The 19,883-nt window shown below is 43.0% G+C and overlaps 1 protein-coding gene across 1 annotated transcript in view; it reads left to right on the top strand.

Annotated features, from left to right (window-relative positions):
• LRPPRC (leucine rich pentatricopeptide repeat containing) overlaps window positions 1–6,288 on the top strand; it is a 124,507-nt gene extending 118,219 nt beyond the window's left edge. The window contains exons 35-38 of the mRNA XM_069954370.1: window positions 620–691; window positions 2,492–2,576; window positions 4,152–4,294; window positions 6,107–6,288. Of these exons, the coding sequence (XP_069810471.1) occupies window positions 620–691; window positions 2,492–2,576; window positions 4,152–4,294; window positions 6,107–6,178 (372 nt within the window). The 3' untranslated portion in view covers window positions 6,179–6,288. The remainder of the gene's footprint in view (window positions 1–619; window positions 692–2,491; window positions 2,577–4,151; window positions 4,295–6,106) is intronic.
• The last annotated feature ends 13,595 nt before the right edge of the window (window positions 6,289–19,883 follow it).

The following is a 19,883-nucleotide window of genomic DNA, read 5'->3' as shown; positions in this document are numbered from 1 at the left end:
TTCAAGCTTGTCGCGTAAACTTTTTTTTTTCCCCCAGCAACTTTAACTTTTGTCTCTCTCTCAAGAACCGACTGTCTGTTGCATTGAAAGGCTTTTATAAAGCAGATTGAAATCAGTCCTTTTGTATGCATAAGTGTAGGTAATTATACTTTAAAGAGAACTTGCTTTGTACATTTTAATTTTTTTAAAGAAACGCACAGTTATCTCCCTGACACCTTATTAAATGTATAATTAACCTTATGATCCCGAGCTCACTTATGAATGCTTGGCAGTATAATTGGAGATGAATAGAACTCCTTCCCCCTCCCATCTTGCCATGCCAGTCCCTAAACCTCATTCCTTGGTTCTACTGAAGCATTGGTTCATTATTATTATTATTATTTTTTTGTCTTTTAAACAAACCTGCAACATGCGGTGCCAAGGACAGACATGGTTATGACAGATTGACTCAGTTCTGCTCAGTGCATTTACTCATCCGTCGCCGTTATTAACCACCAGCGATGTTGTGTTGTGCTGCCATCTTTTATTCTTTAGTGTTTATTCTTCTTTTTGTTCATTTTATGTAGTCGTTTCCTAAACCTGCGACTCCTGATCCATTTTTTTTTCTTCTTTCTTACAGAGATGCGGAGCTATTGCGGAGCAGAGGGGAATGCTGTCTCGCCACATTATCAGGCAGTTAGGGCGAGAGGAGGTAAATCTTGAATTTACGAAGTAATGGGTTTTTGGAATAGTGTTGCGTTTTCAGACTTTTCTTGTCTTGCATTTGTAGTGTATCATGTACTGATAGGGCACATAGCACTAATACTATTGCTTTTACTATACTTTTTATTTCAAGGAGTTATATGAGATATAACAAGTGGCTTTGCTCCACCCCCTAGGAGCAGTGCCATATTTGCAGTAGCAGCAAAAACACAGGAGCTTCAGCATTCCAATGTACGGTTGAAAATTAGTTTTTATTCACTAATCCATGTGGGATGTTTGAACACAAATGGGTTTTTTCCTTTGCCTGAGAAATAAGCCGCCATTTTCTAGTAAAATACTCTAGCCACCTTTTTGTTCTTGTGAATTTTGGGGGTCGCACTACACTTCATAAGATGGGAATGCTCTCTTTAAAGGAGAACTCCATGCCAAGGTGAAAAAAAAACTAAAAATGAAGTAATACTTACCCATCCCAGTGCCCCTGCAAAGTCTCCACTCACTGTTACTTTCCAGTCTCCTTAATCTCCTGTCAAGATAGCACAGGAACTAGCCACTCAGCCAGTGACTGCAGAGTTGTCCCGCCTCAGTCACTGATTGGCTGAGCGAGGCTGTGACATCACAGGAACAGGGGATACAGGAAACCAGCGGGTGACAGCGAGTGGTGATGCACCGCTGGCTCACCTCACAATGGCTCACCTTTTTGGAAGGACATTTTAATCAATAAGGATTTCCAAATGAAGTCTTCCATGCACCAAATGTCCTCGACCTACATAGCTACATAGACACCGGAGAAAGTCTGGACAGCGCCACATGGCCGGGATACTAGCTCTAGCGTTGTTGACCAAATGAGGGAGCTCAGAGTGACGGGAAGATTTAATTGGAATGTCTGGGCAACTCCAGAAAGTATGGAGTCATGAACCTCCACACAGCAACACACAGAACCTCCACGCAGCAACACCTCTGGAAAGAATCCGTGAATACGGTTGGGAACACAGTACCATCTGGAGAGCACCTTGTAACCCACTTCTTGCAAGTGAGAGGAAATAGATGAGGAATGAGTAAGGCCTCATTCACACTAAAATTGTTCTTGGTCGTAGATCTGCAACCACAGAATTTTATGGGAAGTGTGAATAGGGCCTTAGTGTGATAACTCTCTTGCTACCTGCGCAGCTGAGGGAGAAACCAAAATTACTTTCCCAGGCAGACAAGTATGGGGGGGATTGGCTGTCCCGGTGGGAGGCCCAACATGGCATATGCATAGAGGAGAGTTAAAGAATGATGGAGGGACTCAAAGGTAGTGTGGGAGTGGGAGGGAGAGGGCAAGGAAATGAGAAAGTAATGGAGCTGTGTAGCTTTCCAAACTCCTCAGGGGACAGGGAGTCTGAACATCTTTAAGATCGGAGAGGGATGGCCAGAAGGAAGCTCGGAGAAAGATGCTTACCCTAAAATTGCCCACTTAAAATGTTGAAAAAAGAATTTAGTCCCCGGGGGAGGGCTGGGTAAAGACCGGGAACAGTGGGAAGGGATGAAGGGCTAGGAAACCTGGGGAAAGATGTTTATTACAGAGTTTCAGAGTGGTCAGGATGGTGCGATATGATCTAGCGGGGCAAGGATAATCAATGTTGAGCATCTGTGGGACCACCTCAATAGTCACATTCTGTCTATGGATCCCTCCACCCTCACCCTCCAGTAGCTGTGGGATGCAGTCAGCATGATTCCAGAACATACCATGGCCTTTCAGTCTTCTTCTTCACACCTTAACCAGAACCTTCTCTTCAATGTTCATCCACAGGAGGAAAAAGTGAGTCGTTTGGTGGAATTACTCTCCGATCCATATTACAAGCAAATAATGTACAGTTACAAGATGAAATCTCTTGGTAAGTGGCCTGTGGCTCCTCGGGCACTTTGCCTTTTTTCCCGCCTTTCCTTCTTTATAGTTTGACTTTTTTTATACAAATGATACAAAGAAAAGAGTAATTATTATACACTGTTATTTATGCATTTTATTTATATGGCACCAACATAATCCGCAGCGGCACAGTGCCTCCCAACATTAGATTTAGCTGTTTCTTCTCTTGGAGAAGGCTCCTGATTAATATTATAGTCGCGTATGTATTATGCATTCATAAAACACCCAACAAATGTCGCTGCCGCCGGTATTCCAGACACATTGCTCTATCCTGAGGTTACATTGTTAGTCAATTATTTATTACTGTGTTTTATAGAAGAGATGTAACACAGATAATGTAAAGAGGGGAAAAGGCTGGTGTCACACTTCATTGTTCAGGCTCATCCAAGGTTTGTACATGGCTATGTATTGCCATTGACTCCTATTGTGTTAAAAATCCAGAAGAACACATGCGTGTTTCGGGTCATTGTCATGCTAGAAGACCCAGCCACAGCTTCAATGTGGCTGGGTCTTCAATGCTCTTACTTGGAAAGAAGGTTGTTGGCCAAAATCTTGTGATCTTGCGGCCCCATCCATCCTCCCTTCAATACGGTCGTCCTGGCCCCTTTTCAGAAAAGCACCCCCAAAGTATGTTATTTCCACCCCCATGCTTCATGGTCAGGACTGTGTTCTTGGGGTTGTACTCAGTCTTTTTCTTTCTTCTTCTTCTTCTTCTTCTTCTCCCCTCTTCTTCTTCTTCCCTCGTCTTCGTCTTCTTCATGTGGCGAGTGGAGTTGATACCAAAAAGTTCTATTTTGGTCTCATCTGACCACATGACCTTCTGCCATGGCTCATCCAGATGGTCATTGGTGAGGAAGATTGACATTCATCTTGGGTTTCTTCCATTAGCTAATAATTGCGCCAGTAGTTGTCCTCTCACCAAGCTGCTTGCCTATTGTCCTGTAGCCCATCCCAGCCTTGTGCAAGTCTAGTTTGGGACAAAACTAAGTCAGTTTTGTCCCTGGTGTTCTTGGGCAGTTCTTTGGTCTTAGCCATGGTGGAGAGGTTAAAATGTGATAGGTTGAGTGTATGGATAGGTGTTTTTTATACCGGCAACAAGTTCAAACAGGTGCAGTGAGTGCAGAGTTGGAGGAGCACCTACCCTGTTCCCCTACGGCTGCCATTGTAACTTCTGTTCCTCCTGGTCACTATTTCTTTCTGGTTCCTGTGGCACGTTCTCCCCATTGACCTGTTCAGTCAATTTCTAGGCATGGTGGTGTCGTGCCCATTCCATGATTAGCTGAGTGCCCAGTTCTTGTGGGGAGGAAACAATGATAATCAATGATGAGAGGATTGGGGTTGATGAGTATAACATTATTATTATTATTATTATTATTATTATTATTATTATTATTATTATTATTATTATTATTATTATTATTATTATTTTCACACCATCCCCAGCTTTATATAAATAAAATAATATCCTACTTTTTATGTAAAAAAAAATGTACTTGACTTTTATCGAACTGCCTTTTAATCTTTTTCTTAAATTTCCCTATAGAATCCAACAGGGAGGTTGATGCAGCGGTCGCTTTGTACGAGAAAACCAAAGCCGAGCACATTGATCCAGATGAGCTGTTCCTAAAACGACTGGCAGTCCTTCTAAGAGGCGCAGGGAAGCCTGTCCCGTTCTCCGAGCCCCCAGTGAGTACTATATAATTATACGTACCTCTACGTCCTATGAGTTGGTGCTAAACTGAAGGCTCTAGTCTTGAGAGGGGGGGGGGGTTCTGCTTAATTACACGGGGATTAAATCTTGTGTGAGTATCCTCTATGGGCCGTGTGCATGTGAAGTGCTTGCAGCTCCGAGCTCCAGGATTAATTTAGTTATACTTTTGGGAGACGATAACCTTCTGTGGATTATTGTGTTAAAAGCATCAGATAGAATCAGCCAGGCACATCTGCAGGTCATATTGAAGGTAGAGCCCGGCCCGCCGTCCTCCGAGGAGGAAGCTTTCTCACTCTTTTGGAGCTTGAAAGGTGATTTTAATCCCTCATATTTATTGACCATTAATTGCTTTTGTTTTGTGCCGTTTCATTTTAAAGCGAGAGGTTTAAGGGAACAACAAATCTGGTTTTGTCAGAGGTTGTTTGCAGCTTTCCGCTCTTAGTCGGCCCCATCAATCACAAGTTCCTAAGATGTGGAGATGTAGATTAACCGTGACATTCAAAAGCCCTGACAACCACGTCTATAGAAATTTAGATAATGGATCCCAGGTTTTTGTGCGACATTTTGCAACAGGTGTTCTGTTTTTTTGTTTTTAAATACCCGAATAAGAATTCTTTTTGTTTTTTGTTTTTGTTGCTTTTTGCCAAATGTTAAGCAGAAGAAAACTTTACATAGGTAAAATGCCAGTCGCCTTCTGACTATTATCAGTGTGTGAAGAGCAAGAGAACCGGAATTGGGGAAAAATAAGAGGAAAAAACACTAAATAACACAAACGTACAGTGCTGCTTGAAAGTCTGTAAACCCTTCAGAGTTTTCTGTATTTCTGCATTAATTTGGCCTTAAACTACATCAGATTTTCACACTCAAAGTGTTACAGTCATTTGGAGTACCTTTTGATGTATCATGAAACGTGAAAAGTTACTGATCACGCAGGGTCTCACTCCTGAAACCTGTGGCCATCCTGAAGTACACTTGTACCCAGCAGTGGACATCTCTCCCCAGCTGTCAATCAAATCCAACTCCTTCGTGACATTCTATGAAGCCGGCATGCAGTAAGGAAGCAATGTTTTCTCCTAAATACCCCCTAGGAGGAAGGCACACAAAGTTTGGTAAAAGAACTCTATAGCAGCAGCATTATAGTTGTGATTGCTTACCTTTAAAATTACCCAGTATAATTCATATAATACATTTCATCAGTGGTGGCAAGCTGGTCCTGGCCCCAATGCAGCAAAACAAAACAAAAAAGTCCCAAAATATCATACTATCACCACCGTGTATCACAGGTGGTATGAGGCTTTTAGCTGGAGAACAAAGTTTTCCTTAAAGGGGTTGTCCAGCGAAAATCTTTTTCTTTCAAATCAACTGGTGTCAGAAAGTTATATAGATTTGTAATTTACTTCTATTAAAAAAATCTCAAGTCTTTCCATACTTATTAGCTGCTGTATGTCCTGCAGGAAATGTTGTTTTATTTTCAGTCTGACACAGTGCTCTCTGCTGACATCTCTGGCCGAGACAGGTACTGTCCAGAGCAGGAGAGGTTTTCTATGGGGATTCATATAAAACGGAGACAAAGTTCCTGTCTTGGCCAGAGATGTCAGCAGAGAGCACTGTGTCAGACTGAAAATAAAACAATTCCTGCAGTACATACAGCAGCTAATAAGTATGGAAAGACTTGAGATTTTTTAATAAAAGTAAATTACAAATCTATATAACTTTCTGATATCAGTTGATTTGAAAGTAAGATTCTCTTTCCTGTCACTAACCTTTTTTTTTTTATTTATTTTTAGGAAAGTGTAGAATATTATAAAGAAAAAATGAAGAGCGAACGGTTCCAAGAAGAGCAGCAGAAGGAAGAATGATTTTTTTTTTCTTTTACATTTTTACAATTTTTTATTTTTATTTGTCCATTGTTTTCCCATTGTAATGTAATAGATCTGTGACCATTCATTAAAATACCCATAAACTAAAAGTCTGGATACTTGAGTGTTTTACCTCTGAAATCTATAGACTGATGATTCTCTGATCCTCATGTTTTTATGCATAGCTGTTTCTTGCTATTATACATGGCTGTGACATCAGGTCTTCTTGAAACGGAGATAAGATGCTGGAACTTAAAGGGTTTTGTAGATGATCAAACCAATATTTAATTTACTTACAAATATGTGTTAATTTATTAGTGAAGTCATTGTACTACCTGTATGTGGTGTTTCATGCTTCCCTTTTGTGTCTATCTGCTTTATTTTCATTAGTCAATCTTCATGTCTGGTGTACATCTTGTAAAAGACTTCCTGTTGCTGTGTACCCTAGCTGGGAATTCAGCCAATTTTTTCAGTTATTATAGTCAAGAAGGTATGATGGGAGTAAGTCTGCATTCACACTTCTGCAATTTGGCGGCCCTTACGGATGAGGAAGGCAAGTATTGGATTGGTTCCCCGCCCGGCATGATGTATAAATATCATGCCGGCAGCTGTAAAACTGTTTGAATCTGTGTGGTGACAGAGCCGCGGCGATTCAACGAGTTCCCCCATTTCTGGCATCATGCCAGGCGGGGAAACCAACCCATTATTTCTGTACGGGCTTCAAAATTGCGGATATGTGAATGCAGCCTAAGGCTATGTTCCCACAACGTTTTTTTATTTAGCTCCGTTTAAAATGACGTCCGTCATTTTGAATCTAAATTAATGGACGTTTTTTAGCAGCCTGGCCTCCCCTTAGTGCACTGACGGCTGTTGCTACATTATTCTAGTTTAGGTTACTAATTGCCCTTAGGATGCGGCTTAATTGAAAAGTCCATTGAATTCAATAGTAAAAACGGAGAAAGATTGGTGACAAAAGTAAATCTGTGTGTGAACAACTAATAAAAAAACGTCCGCTGTTTGCAAAAGACGTCCGAAAATGATGATCATGACGTCTGCGGTAAAAACATCCGTTATTCAATACATTGTGTGCATTGGATGTCCGTCCTTCCATTGACTTCAATGCATTGCCAGTGCAGTCAGTAAAAACGCGGCAATAACGGACATTCTTTAAAATATCAAAATCGGCCGCCTTTTTTCTTATTTTTGACGTTGTGTGAACATAGCCTAAGAATAACACAGTAACACAGCGTACAGGAGGGACAGAAGGTCCAGTACAGAAAGTCCACCGGAAAGGAAGTTGGGCTGATGAAGAAAGATGGTTTGCATTAAACGAAGAAGGAAAGACCACAGAATACCGGCTTTCACACAGGTCCCGCGGTGTAATCCTTTGTTCTCTGCTGGCGACTTATCTCCCCTCTCCATAGGTTACACAGGGCCCGACTGATGTAAAGGAGTCTCATTCACTGCTCATTATCAGGAAATCTCAAGAGAGGAGGAAGGGGGACCTTTTTGAATGCAGATAATGGCATGTTTGCCTAATAAACCCAATTACAAAGTTTGTTAAAATCGCCTGGACTATTGATTTCTGCAAAAAAAAAAAAAAAAAAAAAAAATACGACAGTGACACTTTAAGTAATGATAGGAAAACACAGCCTATACAGCCGTTCCTTGCACAACTCAAGTATTTGCTGTTTTCTGAAAATGTGTTAACTGTCTGACATTCATTAACTACCTTCCCTATTCGGTCTCCCACATACACAACGTTTCAGTTCTACATAAGGTCCTAATGTGGGACTGTAATGCTGCGTATGGGAAAATAAACACGTCTTTTTGAGAACGTAACTGGTGTCCTGTGGTGACTTTACCTGGATATCTGCACCATTGGCCACTACAGTGTACATAGCTGGCACCGCTAAAAGAGTGCTGTACCTGCTTTCGTAATACATATATAGCACATAGTATAGATTTTACTCGATATGCTGATTGTTATACTGTACAGTAACTTATAATAATACATATTCTGCTGTTTGTTTCATCTGTTCTACATGTTCTTCAGATTAAAAAAAATCATTTTTGGGGTGTGGAACCAATTGTCTGCATATCAGTGATTTCTTATGGGAAAATTTGCTGTGGTTTAAGAGTAGAGATGAGCGAACCGGGCTCGGGTTCGAGTCCATCCGAACCCGAACATTTGGCATTTGGTTAGCTGGGGCTGCTGAACTTGGATAAAGCTCTAAGGTTGTCTGGAAAACATGGATACAGCCAATGACTATATCCATGATTTCCACCTAGCCTTAGGGCTTTATCCAACTTTAGCAGCCGCCGCTAATCAAATGCCGAAAGTTCGGGTTTCGATCGACTCGAAACCGAACCCGGTTCGCTCATCTCTGTTTAAGAGTGGATTTGGATTACAAGCGCGGTCCCAGAACGAATTATGCTTATAATCCAAGGCACCAAGGTGTAGGTACACTTCACCTGGGAGAGACAGAATCTATAAGAAAAAAAATTAGAAAAATCACATTGTATGATTTTTATGTAATTATTTAGCATTTTATTGCATGAAATACGTATTTAATACAATAGAAAAACAGACGTTAATATTTGGTCCAGAAACCTTTTGTTTGCAGTTACAGACGTTTCCTGGAGTTCCTGACCAGCTTGCAGACACTGCAGCAGGGATTGTGTCCCACTCCTCCATACACATCTCCAGATCTTTCTGTTTCATTGAGTTTAAGCTCCCTCCAACGATTTTCTATTGGGCTCAGGTCTGGAGACTGGCTAGGACACTTCAGGACCTTGGAATGCTTCTTACAGAGACACTTATTTGCCTTGGCTTTGGTCTCATCTGACCATGTGACCTTCTCCCGTGCCTCCTCCCTTTTCCCAAACTCTGAAAGATACATTTCTTTGAATTTCTGTGTAGTACTATTTCTATATAGAGGCTTATGTGCATGAAGTATATGATATAGAAATGTATAAAGGTATCAACGCTCCTGCTGAGGACAGCAACAAAACTTGTGTGTCCTTCACTGGGAACTTGGAGAAGAAATCAGCAGGGGGCGCTACCGGTGACCATGTAAGATACCTTCTGCACTACGACCTGTTTGCTTTTTATTTTTTGTGTCACGGCTTATGGCTCTGTACACACACAGAGACATGTGAACAGGGCCAATGAAATACATTGAATCTATGTACAGTCCGAAATTGCGGATAGAACTACAGACGTGAGAATAAGGCTTTACTGAGCATGCTCTGTGACCTGTGAAGAGTCCACATGGAGCAGCTATTGTTTCCTCTTTCTACTGGTATCACATGTCGCTGCAATTCTGTACAGATCACTTTACAGCCACCTCCTCCTTATCATCACAGACACAAAAGGAAGTCTTAGCTTTGTTTAAGACCTGGTGATAACTGCAAATATTTCAGGATTATTTTATTTAAAAAATATTAAAGTCTTTCAAAATATGTTTATCTCTCTTCCGTCGCTGCTTTGTGAATTAAAGGGGTGCTCCAGCATGGGGGCACTTTCTGGGGGGGACCGGGGAGGAGGTGGCTGAAATAAAAGACGTCCACTCACCTCCCCGATTCCAGCGGCGGGTCACTCATTGCGGTGCTCCGTTTCCCGGCCGCTTCCTGATGTCTGTCGCCGCCAGAGACGCTACGTCTCAGGGCCGGTCAGCCACTCCCTGAAGGAGGCGGGATCCGAGCGGACTTCAAACAAATCCCGTCTCCTTCACTGACTGGCTGAGCGGCCCTGAGACGTAGCGTCTCGGGTGGCGTCAGACACCAGGAAGAGGCCGGGGAGCAGAGCGACGCGATGAGTGACCCACCGCTGGAATCGGGGAGGTGAGTGGACGTCTTTTATTTCAGCCACCTCCTCCCCGGTCCCCCCCAAAAAGTGCCCCCACACTGGATAACCCCTTTAATGTTGCTCCAGCAACGTCAAGTTGCTGGATGACACGGACACAGAATTAAAATGGTTTTCGAGGGCAGGACCAATATACTTCACTAAGGGTGCCTTTACACAGAGAGATTTATCTGACAGATTTTTGAAACCAAAGTCAGGAACAGACTATAAGCAGAGAACAGGTCATAAAGGAAAGACTGAGATTTCTTTTCTTTTCAAATCCATTTCTGGCTTTGGCTTCAAAAATCTGTGAGATAAATCTCTGTGTAAAGGCACCCTTAAGGCCGTATTACATGTAGCGATTATCGTTCAAAGATTCCCTATAATGATCGTTGGCTAGCGATAACTAGCGATTTTGTAGCAAATGATTCTGAGGTTATTACATTCATTGATTACTGTTATGAACTATCGTTTTTACGTCATTATATGGTCCCTAATCGTTCCTCAGGAGAGCCCACGCAACAAGTTTTATCGGCGAACGACTTCTTGCAAACATACGAACAAATACAAATATGTGAACGATCGGCGAACTATCAATGATCATTTTTTAACATGTCGAAAGACAAAAACAAATGATTTTTCATTCATCGTTTCATCGTTGTTATTACACGGACCGATTATTGTTTAAAAATTTGCTAAAACGATCGAAATGAATGACTATCGTTCGGTGTAATAGGGGCTTTAGTTCTGGTGAGAACAGCGGTGAGGTGGGAATGTTTCACAACCTTTTCCACCTCGGGGCACCTCTACCAAATATGATCCCATAGCTGAAGTCCAAAATGACCTGGACATTGATGAATTAATGACCCATGGTCGTGAAAGAGTTAACTTGAAACATAAAACTTGTTAAGGGTTAACAAAACATTACATTATGGGGGGCACAATGACCTATTGTTTTAATGTCCCCTGCTGTGCCCCAATAATGTAATAATGTCTCCTGCTGTTCCCCCATATAGTAATAATCCCCCCTGCTGTAACCCCCCACATAGTAATAATCCCCCCTGCTGTGCCCCCATATAGTTATAATGAACTTTCTGTGCCCCCATATAGTAATATCCCCTGCTGTGCCCTCCATAGTAATAATCCCTCCTTCTGTGCCCTCCATATAGTAATAATGTCACCTGCTGTACCACCCTTATAGTAATAATGCCCCTGCTGTGCCTCCATATATTAATAATGCCTCCTGCTATGCCCCCATATAGCGTGACAGGGGGGAGAGTAGAGGGGGCAGAGATAGGGACTTAAGATCCCATAGCTGACATCCAAAACTACCTGGGCATTGAGAAATCAATGACCCGTGGTCGTGAAAGGGTTAACATTAAACTTTATTAAAACAATAGGTCATTGTGCCCCCCCCATAGTGTAATAATGTCACCTGCTGTACCCCAATAATGTAATGTCTCCTGCTGTTCCCCCATATAGTAGTAATCCCCCCTGCTGTACCCCCCCCACATAATAATAATCCCCCCTGCTGTACCCCCCCCACATAGTAATAATCCCCCCTGCTGTGCCCCCATATAGTAGTAATATCCCCTGCTGTGCCCTCCATAGTAATAATCCCTCCTGCTGTGCCCTCCATATAGTAATAATGTCCCCTGCTGTACAACCCTTATAGTAATAATGCTCCCTGCTGTGCCTCCATATAGTAATAATGCCTCCTGCTATGCCCCCATATAGCGTGACGGGAGAGAGGAGAGGGGGCAGAGATAGGGACTTAAGCTTATGGGATCATTATGATCCCATAACCGAAGTCCAAAACTACCTGGGCATTGAGAAATCAATGACCCATGGTCATGAAAAACTTGAAACAATAGGTCATTTTCTGATGACACATCCTCTTTAAACATCTATGCAGGGCTCAATTAAACCAAGAGAGTTACCATTTGGGGGCTTCCTTTAGCATGGCATGTGTAGACCCCCTACCAGGTTACAATGATCACCAGGGTCCTGGGTTGAGAAACATTGCCATAAGCAGCTAAGGATACACAAATCATAGAATGAGCTGCTTTAAAGCTCTTAGTAAGAGGGGTCTCAGGCCCTGTATAGCAGGGTCCCCTCTCTAATGGAGTGTGTCTCATCTCTAGGTCAGGACCTGAGGATCTCCTTAGTATTTCACAGGTGATATAGTCTGTGCATCAGGTATCATCATAGGTATTCTCTGTATGGAATATCGAAGACTGGAGTTGAGAAAAACGGCTTTTAGAGCATAGAATTATGTAATACTCTCCTACGTTTCTCCTAAGAGAAACTGCATTGTTAGCAAAGGTGCGGGAAGCTGGCCAAAGTATCAACACTGCATGGGAAAACCAACATCGCATCCTCTTCTGGGTAGTAGAACCTGGCACAGTAATGGGCACCTACACTGATCTCCGCCATGGAGCCCTCCCTCTATTGTGCATAATAATGTTTTCGAATAAATTCTCATCGTCCTGTATACTAAAGCCTTCTATCTAATAATGTTAATAAAGCCATTCTTCTATGCTACTGCTCCTCACAGCCTTGTGGGGGCTGCTGATCTTGCATTGCTGCCCCATGTATTTAGATTTCACCTGCAATCACGTCATGCAGCATTTAGGCCGCGCTGACTGTAAACCAATGGGAAGTAACCATCACTAGTAATCGCAGTTACATGTGGATAGAAGCTGGAGTTTGTGAGGCATAAAGGAGGCATCAGCACAGCTCCGCTCTTTGAGCGCTCACACCAGTCACTTCTCAAGCCACCAGCACAGTAATTCTTTTGGTCACTTGCATAGTTGTAAAATTGCTCGGTTCCCCGGTGATGCATCCAAAATAGTTATGTAGCTTTTGTGTCAGCAGGAATCTGAGCAGCTGCAAGATCACAAGCCGGAAAGAGATTTTTATAACTGTTTCCAGCAGCTGATCTGCTGTAGAAAAGTAAGTGCACCCCGGTGCTATGGTAAGGTCATAGCACTCCTCATACAATGCACAGTACACACCTCTAACCTTCTTACACTATTAACCCTCAATGGTCAGGGAGAATGCATAAATAAAAAAGCCATCACCATCTGTTCCTGGGACCACTGGGTGACAACCAGTTTGGCCACCATTCCTGTTTCCATTGAGATTGTCACCAGGAGGACAGGACTATGAAGGCCTCTGCCCATAAAATAATACACCAGCCCTGGAAAGTGTTTTCAGCTCCTATGTCTACTCAAAGTGTACAAGCATTCATTTTTTCACTTTTAAGTCTGGAGTAATAATCCCTCCTTCTGTGCCCTCCATATAGTAATATTGTTCCCTGCTGTACCACCCTTATAGTAATAATGCCCCCTGCTGTGCCTCCATTATTACTGTCTGGAGAACAAACAATATGGCACCCCAGTAACCAATGGTAAAAAAAACAACTATGGTCTCCTAGTGGGGAAACATGTAACCTGCGAAGGCCTCATTTATCATGATTTACGATGATTGGACAATGATCCAAATTTACACCTTCTAGAACCAGGTATAGATTTGGTCCGGGCGTCGAAATGTGAAACAATGGGGGAGATTTATCAAACATGGTGTAAAGTAGAAGCGTCTCAGTTGCCCCTAGCAACCAATCAGATTTCACATTTCAAAGAATCTGTAAGAAATGAAAGGTGGAATCTGATTGGTTGCTAGGGGCAACTAAGGCAATTCTACTTTACACCAGTTTGATAAATCTCCCCCAACGTCTCTAGGCCTGGCCACAAGCCTATCCAGGTCCTACACTTACTCTGAAGTATTTGTGCAAGCACAGCTCCTGCTACCAAACTGTATTGGTTGTAGTCTGGTTGTAATATCATCACAATTTCTTATGTATATTGCCATATGGCTCTTGCTTGTGTAAATGCTGAGATTGTTGTATAACTATTACTACTACGAGCCTATTCCTCAACATTGCCAGACTGAGTGTGTGCGGGTGGAGCCTCCTTACTTCTGCCTTGCTCGTGTGTTATCAATAGAGATTAGCGAATTTTCAGTATAAATAAGTGAAGCGATTTGTTAGCTCGGCAGTCGGCTTATCATCCTGCTGCCTTTGAACTCCGGGTGCCTAGAAAAGCTCACTTCTTTCGGTTTCCCAGGACTGGATCCAGCTTTTCCCAATGCCTGGAGCAGAGCAGCATGGAGTTTAAAGCCACAGGCTGATAAGCCGAGTGCTGAGCTAATGAAGCGCTTTGCTTCCTTTATACTGGCCCCAATATCCAGACAGTCCCAGGAGGACAGACTGAATAAGCGTAGTCAGGAAACCTAACAGTCAATGAGAGAATCAGCACGGTAACAATTTCAGTCGTTGCCTCAGGCAGCAGAGAAGCTAAATTCAGTCCTAGCTAGGATAACTGGTAGGTGTTGGCTAACAGCGGACTCTCTATTAAAGTGAATGTACCATCAGGCCTGGGCTAAAGCATTGCAGGCGGGCCGACCTGCCCCCAGTGGGAGGAATCCCCCACCCCTCTATGACACGGCTCCATTAGAATCAATGGAGCCACATCATGGAGGGGTGGGGGTTCCTCCCACTGGGCTATGGTCAGCCCGCCTGCAGTGCTTTAGCTCAGGCCTGATGGTACATTCCCTTTAAGCACACTGCTCCTAAGATCATAACTAGAACTAAAATGCCCTCAAATTATATTTCTTTACCTCTCTGTGTCCCAAGTAATATAATACTCCTTTTCTTGCCCTCAAGTGGTATAATACCCACTTCTGAGCCCCCAAGTAGTAAGAGTTCCTCTTTCTGTGCCCCAAATACTAATGGTTGTGAACCTGCTGATCCCCCAAGTAGTAATAATGCTCCTTCTGTGCTCCTATATAGTAATAATGTCTCCTTCTAAGGACACAGACAGTGCCCATGCCCCTGTACTGCAGTGAGCAGCCATACATATATATGCCATGCACCAGGGCCTGTGTGGTGGTGGTACAGCAAGGTGGGCTTGGGTACACTTAGGCACTAGTCACGATGACTGTTGGGACTCCTTCGGACATACGGGCACTGTGTTTAAAAAGAGTAGCACTTAACCAGAGTAACCTTTTCACTTGAAAGGACTTCAGTGCAATACAGTACAAAAGCAGTAACAACTTCAAGAGCAGGTGCAGGTGACAGTGGTGAAGAATAAGTGGAGAAATAGTTGAGGTAGCATAGAGTCAGTATAGGGACCATCTTGGGGGCCTTGTCCAAGTAGTAGTGTACTCTGCCGGGATAGTTTCATAGTAGTGTAGAAGAGTGTGGAGAATACTCGTACTCACATTTAGATATGTTGCTATCTGACCGCCTTCTGCCTACACAGTCTTGGTGACCGTCCTTAGAGGTTGTACAAGCCCCAGCCCTTTACAACTGGGCGTAGCAGACTTTCCGAGGTTTCCCAGAGGAGCTGTGCATATTCAGTAAGATACTTCAGCTTTCTGACTGCATACAGACATTTATTACCCTCTCATAGACTGCAGTGCTGATAATCTCTATATTACAAGCAGCGGAAATGTATTTCTATATTTTTTTTGTTGCAGAGGTGAACATGAATTGGACTTCATTCATTGGCGCTATTCTATTTCCTGTCTTCCCATCATGTTTTCTGTACCCATCCACATAATGTATATCTGAAATCCAGAGGAATACAGGCGGCAGCTTGAAAAGCAATAGGGCAAGTATTCCATTGCATTTTCCAGGCAAAGTATAACACACCAAAATACCCCATGGCCTTAGGCTACACCCAGACGGGGGCTGAGAGCGCCTTTTGTCTGGTGCATTATGTTGCATCTAATATAACACAATGCCTAGATATTACATGTGATTTTATGTGACATTATACATATTTATTCACACAATGCATTAGCTACTGAACCCCTGGTGCATTATTTAATAGCTCAGCACGTCCTGTCTGTGGTCGTAATTGTGCACTTTTTCCCAATGACTTCAATACAGAAAACATAAGAGTTTGCCCTATGTAGAGAACTAATGACAAATACAAAAAAGAGGGCAAAAAGGAAACGAGGATAATGTAGTAGTCAGCCGTCAATGAATCACTTGGATCCATAGGTATTCAACATCTTGTCCCCCATCCAATCCCTATGGGTTTGGTCATCTTGCATCAGAGAGTTCTCTGCACATGCATGATAACCTCATGTTATAGAGAATGAAAGATACAAGCTGGCCATACACCTATAGCCGTCAGTGGACACAGCTATCTTTCATGCTCTTCCCATACGCATGCACAGGCTATACTGCATCAGTCACATGTATGAATGATCCGGCATCTGTGTGTGTCCTTGTGACCTGTTATTAAGCCTTTATCTCAAACGACACTCAGCCAAAGTATGGGCCCACAAATATGGTCAACACAATTCAAGACCAAATAGACAAGGTTACCGTCTTTTTATAAACCACCTACTTGCAACATGGAACACATCAAATAAATCAGTCTGCAGCTACCGGCAGAATGATGTAGGTAATCACTATATATGTGCGTTTTATTTCTGTAATATGTAACCCTTTCTCTCACCCTCCTGCAAGCATGCCTCCTGCTTGATGATTGGCACTGGTCCCTGCTAGATTTCATCTGATCTTGTTCTCATGTCAATCATCCAGCAGGAGGCGTGCTTGCAGCAGGTGAGAGAGGAATACAGAGACCACTCCTTGACTCCAGCTGCTATGTAATGTCCCAATGACTTCAGATACTTCATTTTACATATAGCACAGGGAAATAAATCATATCATTCACACGTATAGAATGGGGAGTAAATTACCTGTATTATGCTGCTAACAGCTTCACTTTAAAACCTTCCCTTTACTATGTCCCTTTCATAGACTTTTCATAGAACTCTGGAGGGTGTACAGGTGGTAAACAGTATTCCTATCCTCTTAGGAATAGTTCAGCAAAAAAAAAAAGAATTCTTTCAAATGAACTGGTGCCAAAAAGTGCCAGAGATTTGTAATTTACTTTAATTAAAAAATCTAAAGTCTTTCAGTACTTATCAGCTGCTGTATGCCATGCAGAAAGTGGTATATTGTTTCCAGTCTGGAGAGCAGGAGAGGTTTTCTATGGGGATTTGCTACTGCTCTGGACAGTTCCTGACATAGACAGAGGTGGCATCCGAGCACATTTTGTCAGACTGGAAAGAATACACCACTTCCTGCAGGACATACAGCAGCTGATAAGTACTGGAAGACTTGAGATTTTTGAATATAAGTAAATTAGTGATCTCTTACACACCACATATGTAAATGTGCTAATAGAAATATATATTTTAAATTTATGGCATATTAAACCGGAAAGATAAAGCCATTTAGAACAACATAAAACATCACTACATTAAATATAACCTCCTACACACAGGTGGATTATAATAAGGGCAATCTGGGCGACCTCCCAGGCCTTGGCCTCCAGGGGTGCCCAGTGAGATTCCCACCACACAGCATAGCTCCCAACCGTCCGACCGGCAATACATTGACGATTTTGGGGTGATGTCCCGCTATCCAATGGGCTCTATAATAAAAGCAGAATGGCTGCTTTCATACATTGTGTGAACTCAGCCTTAGAATGCATACACTGGTCAGTAATATTCCATTGCATAGCATTGATCAGTGTTATCTGCCTGAGGCAGACTCTATTAGAAGATCACCAAGCGGACTGCATGGAAGTAAGTATTTTAACTCAAGGAGTCAGGAAAAACGACCAGGACCCCCACAGTTGAGATCCAGTTGAACGTTTAAAGGGTTAATGGCTGGCAACAGCTCCATCACTGCTGTCCGTCATTAACTGTTAGGATCTGGCTGCTGATAGCTGCTGGTCCTCTCTATGAAGCGAGCTCAGCTCCTTTATACCTAAGCTTCATAGAGCCCCTGCATTTTATGGCGTACTGGACCCTCATGATGTGGGAACTCACTCTTTCTCATGACGGGCCAGTAAGTCATTTTGCATTAAGGGGTTAAATGGGCACTCCAAATGGTTATAATAGTCATTGCCAATAAATAATAGTAAATCAGCAGGGGAGGAGATATAAATCTTAGCAATATACTTTATTAATGTTTTGCCTGTTTTCTATATGAAATACAATGCTATAAATTCGGCCACTAGGTGTCTCACTTACTGCAGCCGAGGCTCCGACACTAAGGACAATTGATCCTTAGTAACAGCCACAAAAGAGACCAAATGCAGGAAGTGATGTCAGTTCTCCCTCTGCTCTGCATGGGCTGGCCCAGTGAAGATGAATGCTGATTGGCCAGCAGCCATGGACACCCCTGTACACGCCCCTGTGCACTTCTGCAGTTACATGGCTCCATTGATTATAATGAAGTTGCAACACAGAGGGGAGGGGGGCCAGCAACCAGTGCATAGAGCTGGGTTGCTGCATGGGAAAAGAATGGCGCTGAGCACAGGCAGTAGTGGATTATAATAGGTCCGTTTTGGGCGGTAGCCCGGTGCTCTGAGCTCCTGGGGGGCCCATGGCCACCCAAAAAGACTGATACTTTCAGTAGTGTATTGTCTCCTGGCTACATTTCTGCCACTGTTTTTTTTACAAATCAGGGCATCATAGCATTATCTATCCAATAGTATGAGCACCAGGCTAGTGCGGCCATAGTTACAGTGGAGTAGGGGGGCCCAGGATTGGTGAACAGCCCGGGGCCTATGGTAAGGTTCATCCGCCCCTGAGCACAGGAACCAGGCGACATTTAAAAAAAAAAAAGATTGCGCCATGCTGATCGGCTAATGTGAAGATAAAAAGAAGCAATGTACCTAATGGTACATTCGCTTTAACCCCTTTGTGTGAGTGGCACAAACTTAACATACATGCTGCAAACACAAAAAAGGGTTAAAGAGCAGAAAACAAGGAGGTTTCTGCTTCACTGCTCGTTCACTGGTAACCCCCGACCTCTGCATGGAGACAAGCCTTGTTTTGCCGAGGGGGACCCAGGCACAATAGCTGTACGGGCCCGGTAACAGTTGCGTGGTCTGCCTTTATGGTAGCTACACCTGTGTGTACTAAGGGCTGTAAGCCAGCGCCATCTCTCACGTTCAGAGCCTATTACACAGTTCGCCGATCGTGCAGCAAGGGTATGTATATTGTTAGTGATGTCCGTGCAGCCCTTGTTGCGTATATAGAAAATAATAAAGAAATTTGCACCCTCTCTATGCTGCCTGGTGTCCTTCTAGCTTTTCCCTACTTACCACAGCTTCTTAACCCATCTGTGCGGTGTCGGCTGTGGTAAGCGGGGAAAAGCCAGGAGGACACTGGGCATTATTTTCCATATACTTTCATCAGCCACCGAACATGCTGGAATCGACGGCTGATGATCGGCTGATCGTTGTCTTCATTACACAGGGCGACATCTGCCCGTTTCTGCCTGATCAGGTAGATAATGGCCCCGTGTCATGGGGCCCCATCTCATCCCATCAACATTTTTCTGACATTTACCTGACATCAAAGAGAGAGAAAAAAAATTAAAAAATAAAAATAAAGCCGCGGTTACAGCAGATACCATTTGTTTTTTAATAACGCAAACCGATTACGGAAAATTATTATTTAGATGTCCAGACTTGTCACATTAGGTGACACAGACAAAATAGCGGTGGTCTTTGGGGAGAGTCCTGCTCCAAGTATCATGCGTGAACAATACAATTGGTAGTACGGAGCCGTTCCATTAATGACAATGGGTAAGTAAAATGACATTTATATGCATATAAACCCGTTTTTAACTCAGCTGGAAATCTCTTTCTTGCAGCAAGGAGCAGAGGAAAGTGACAAATGAGCCGTAATCTAAACACGCAAGTCGGAGATCTCCTGCTGAGACCATAAGAAAATACGTTCCAGTGCGGAGATCCCGCT

Source organism: Dendropsophus ebraccatus, chromosome 15 (assembly GCF_027789765.1).
Source record: "Dendropsophus ebraccatus isolate aDenEbr1 chromosome 15, aDenEbr1.pat, whole genome shotgun sequence".
Classification (NCBI taxonomy): Eukaryota; Metazoa; Chordata; class Amphibia; order Anura; family Hylidae; genus Dendropsophus; species Dendropsophus ebraccatus.
Note: the sequence above shows the minus strand (reverse complement) of the source record. Positions and strands in the feature narration are given on the sequence as shown.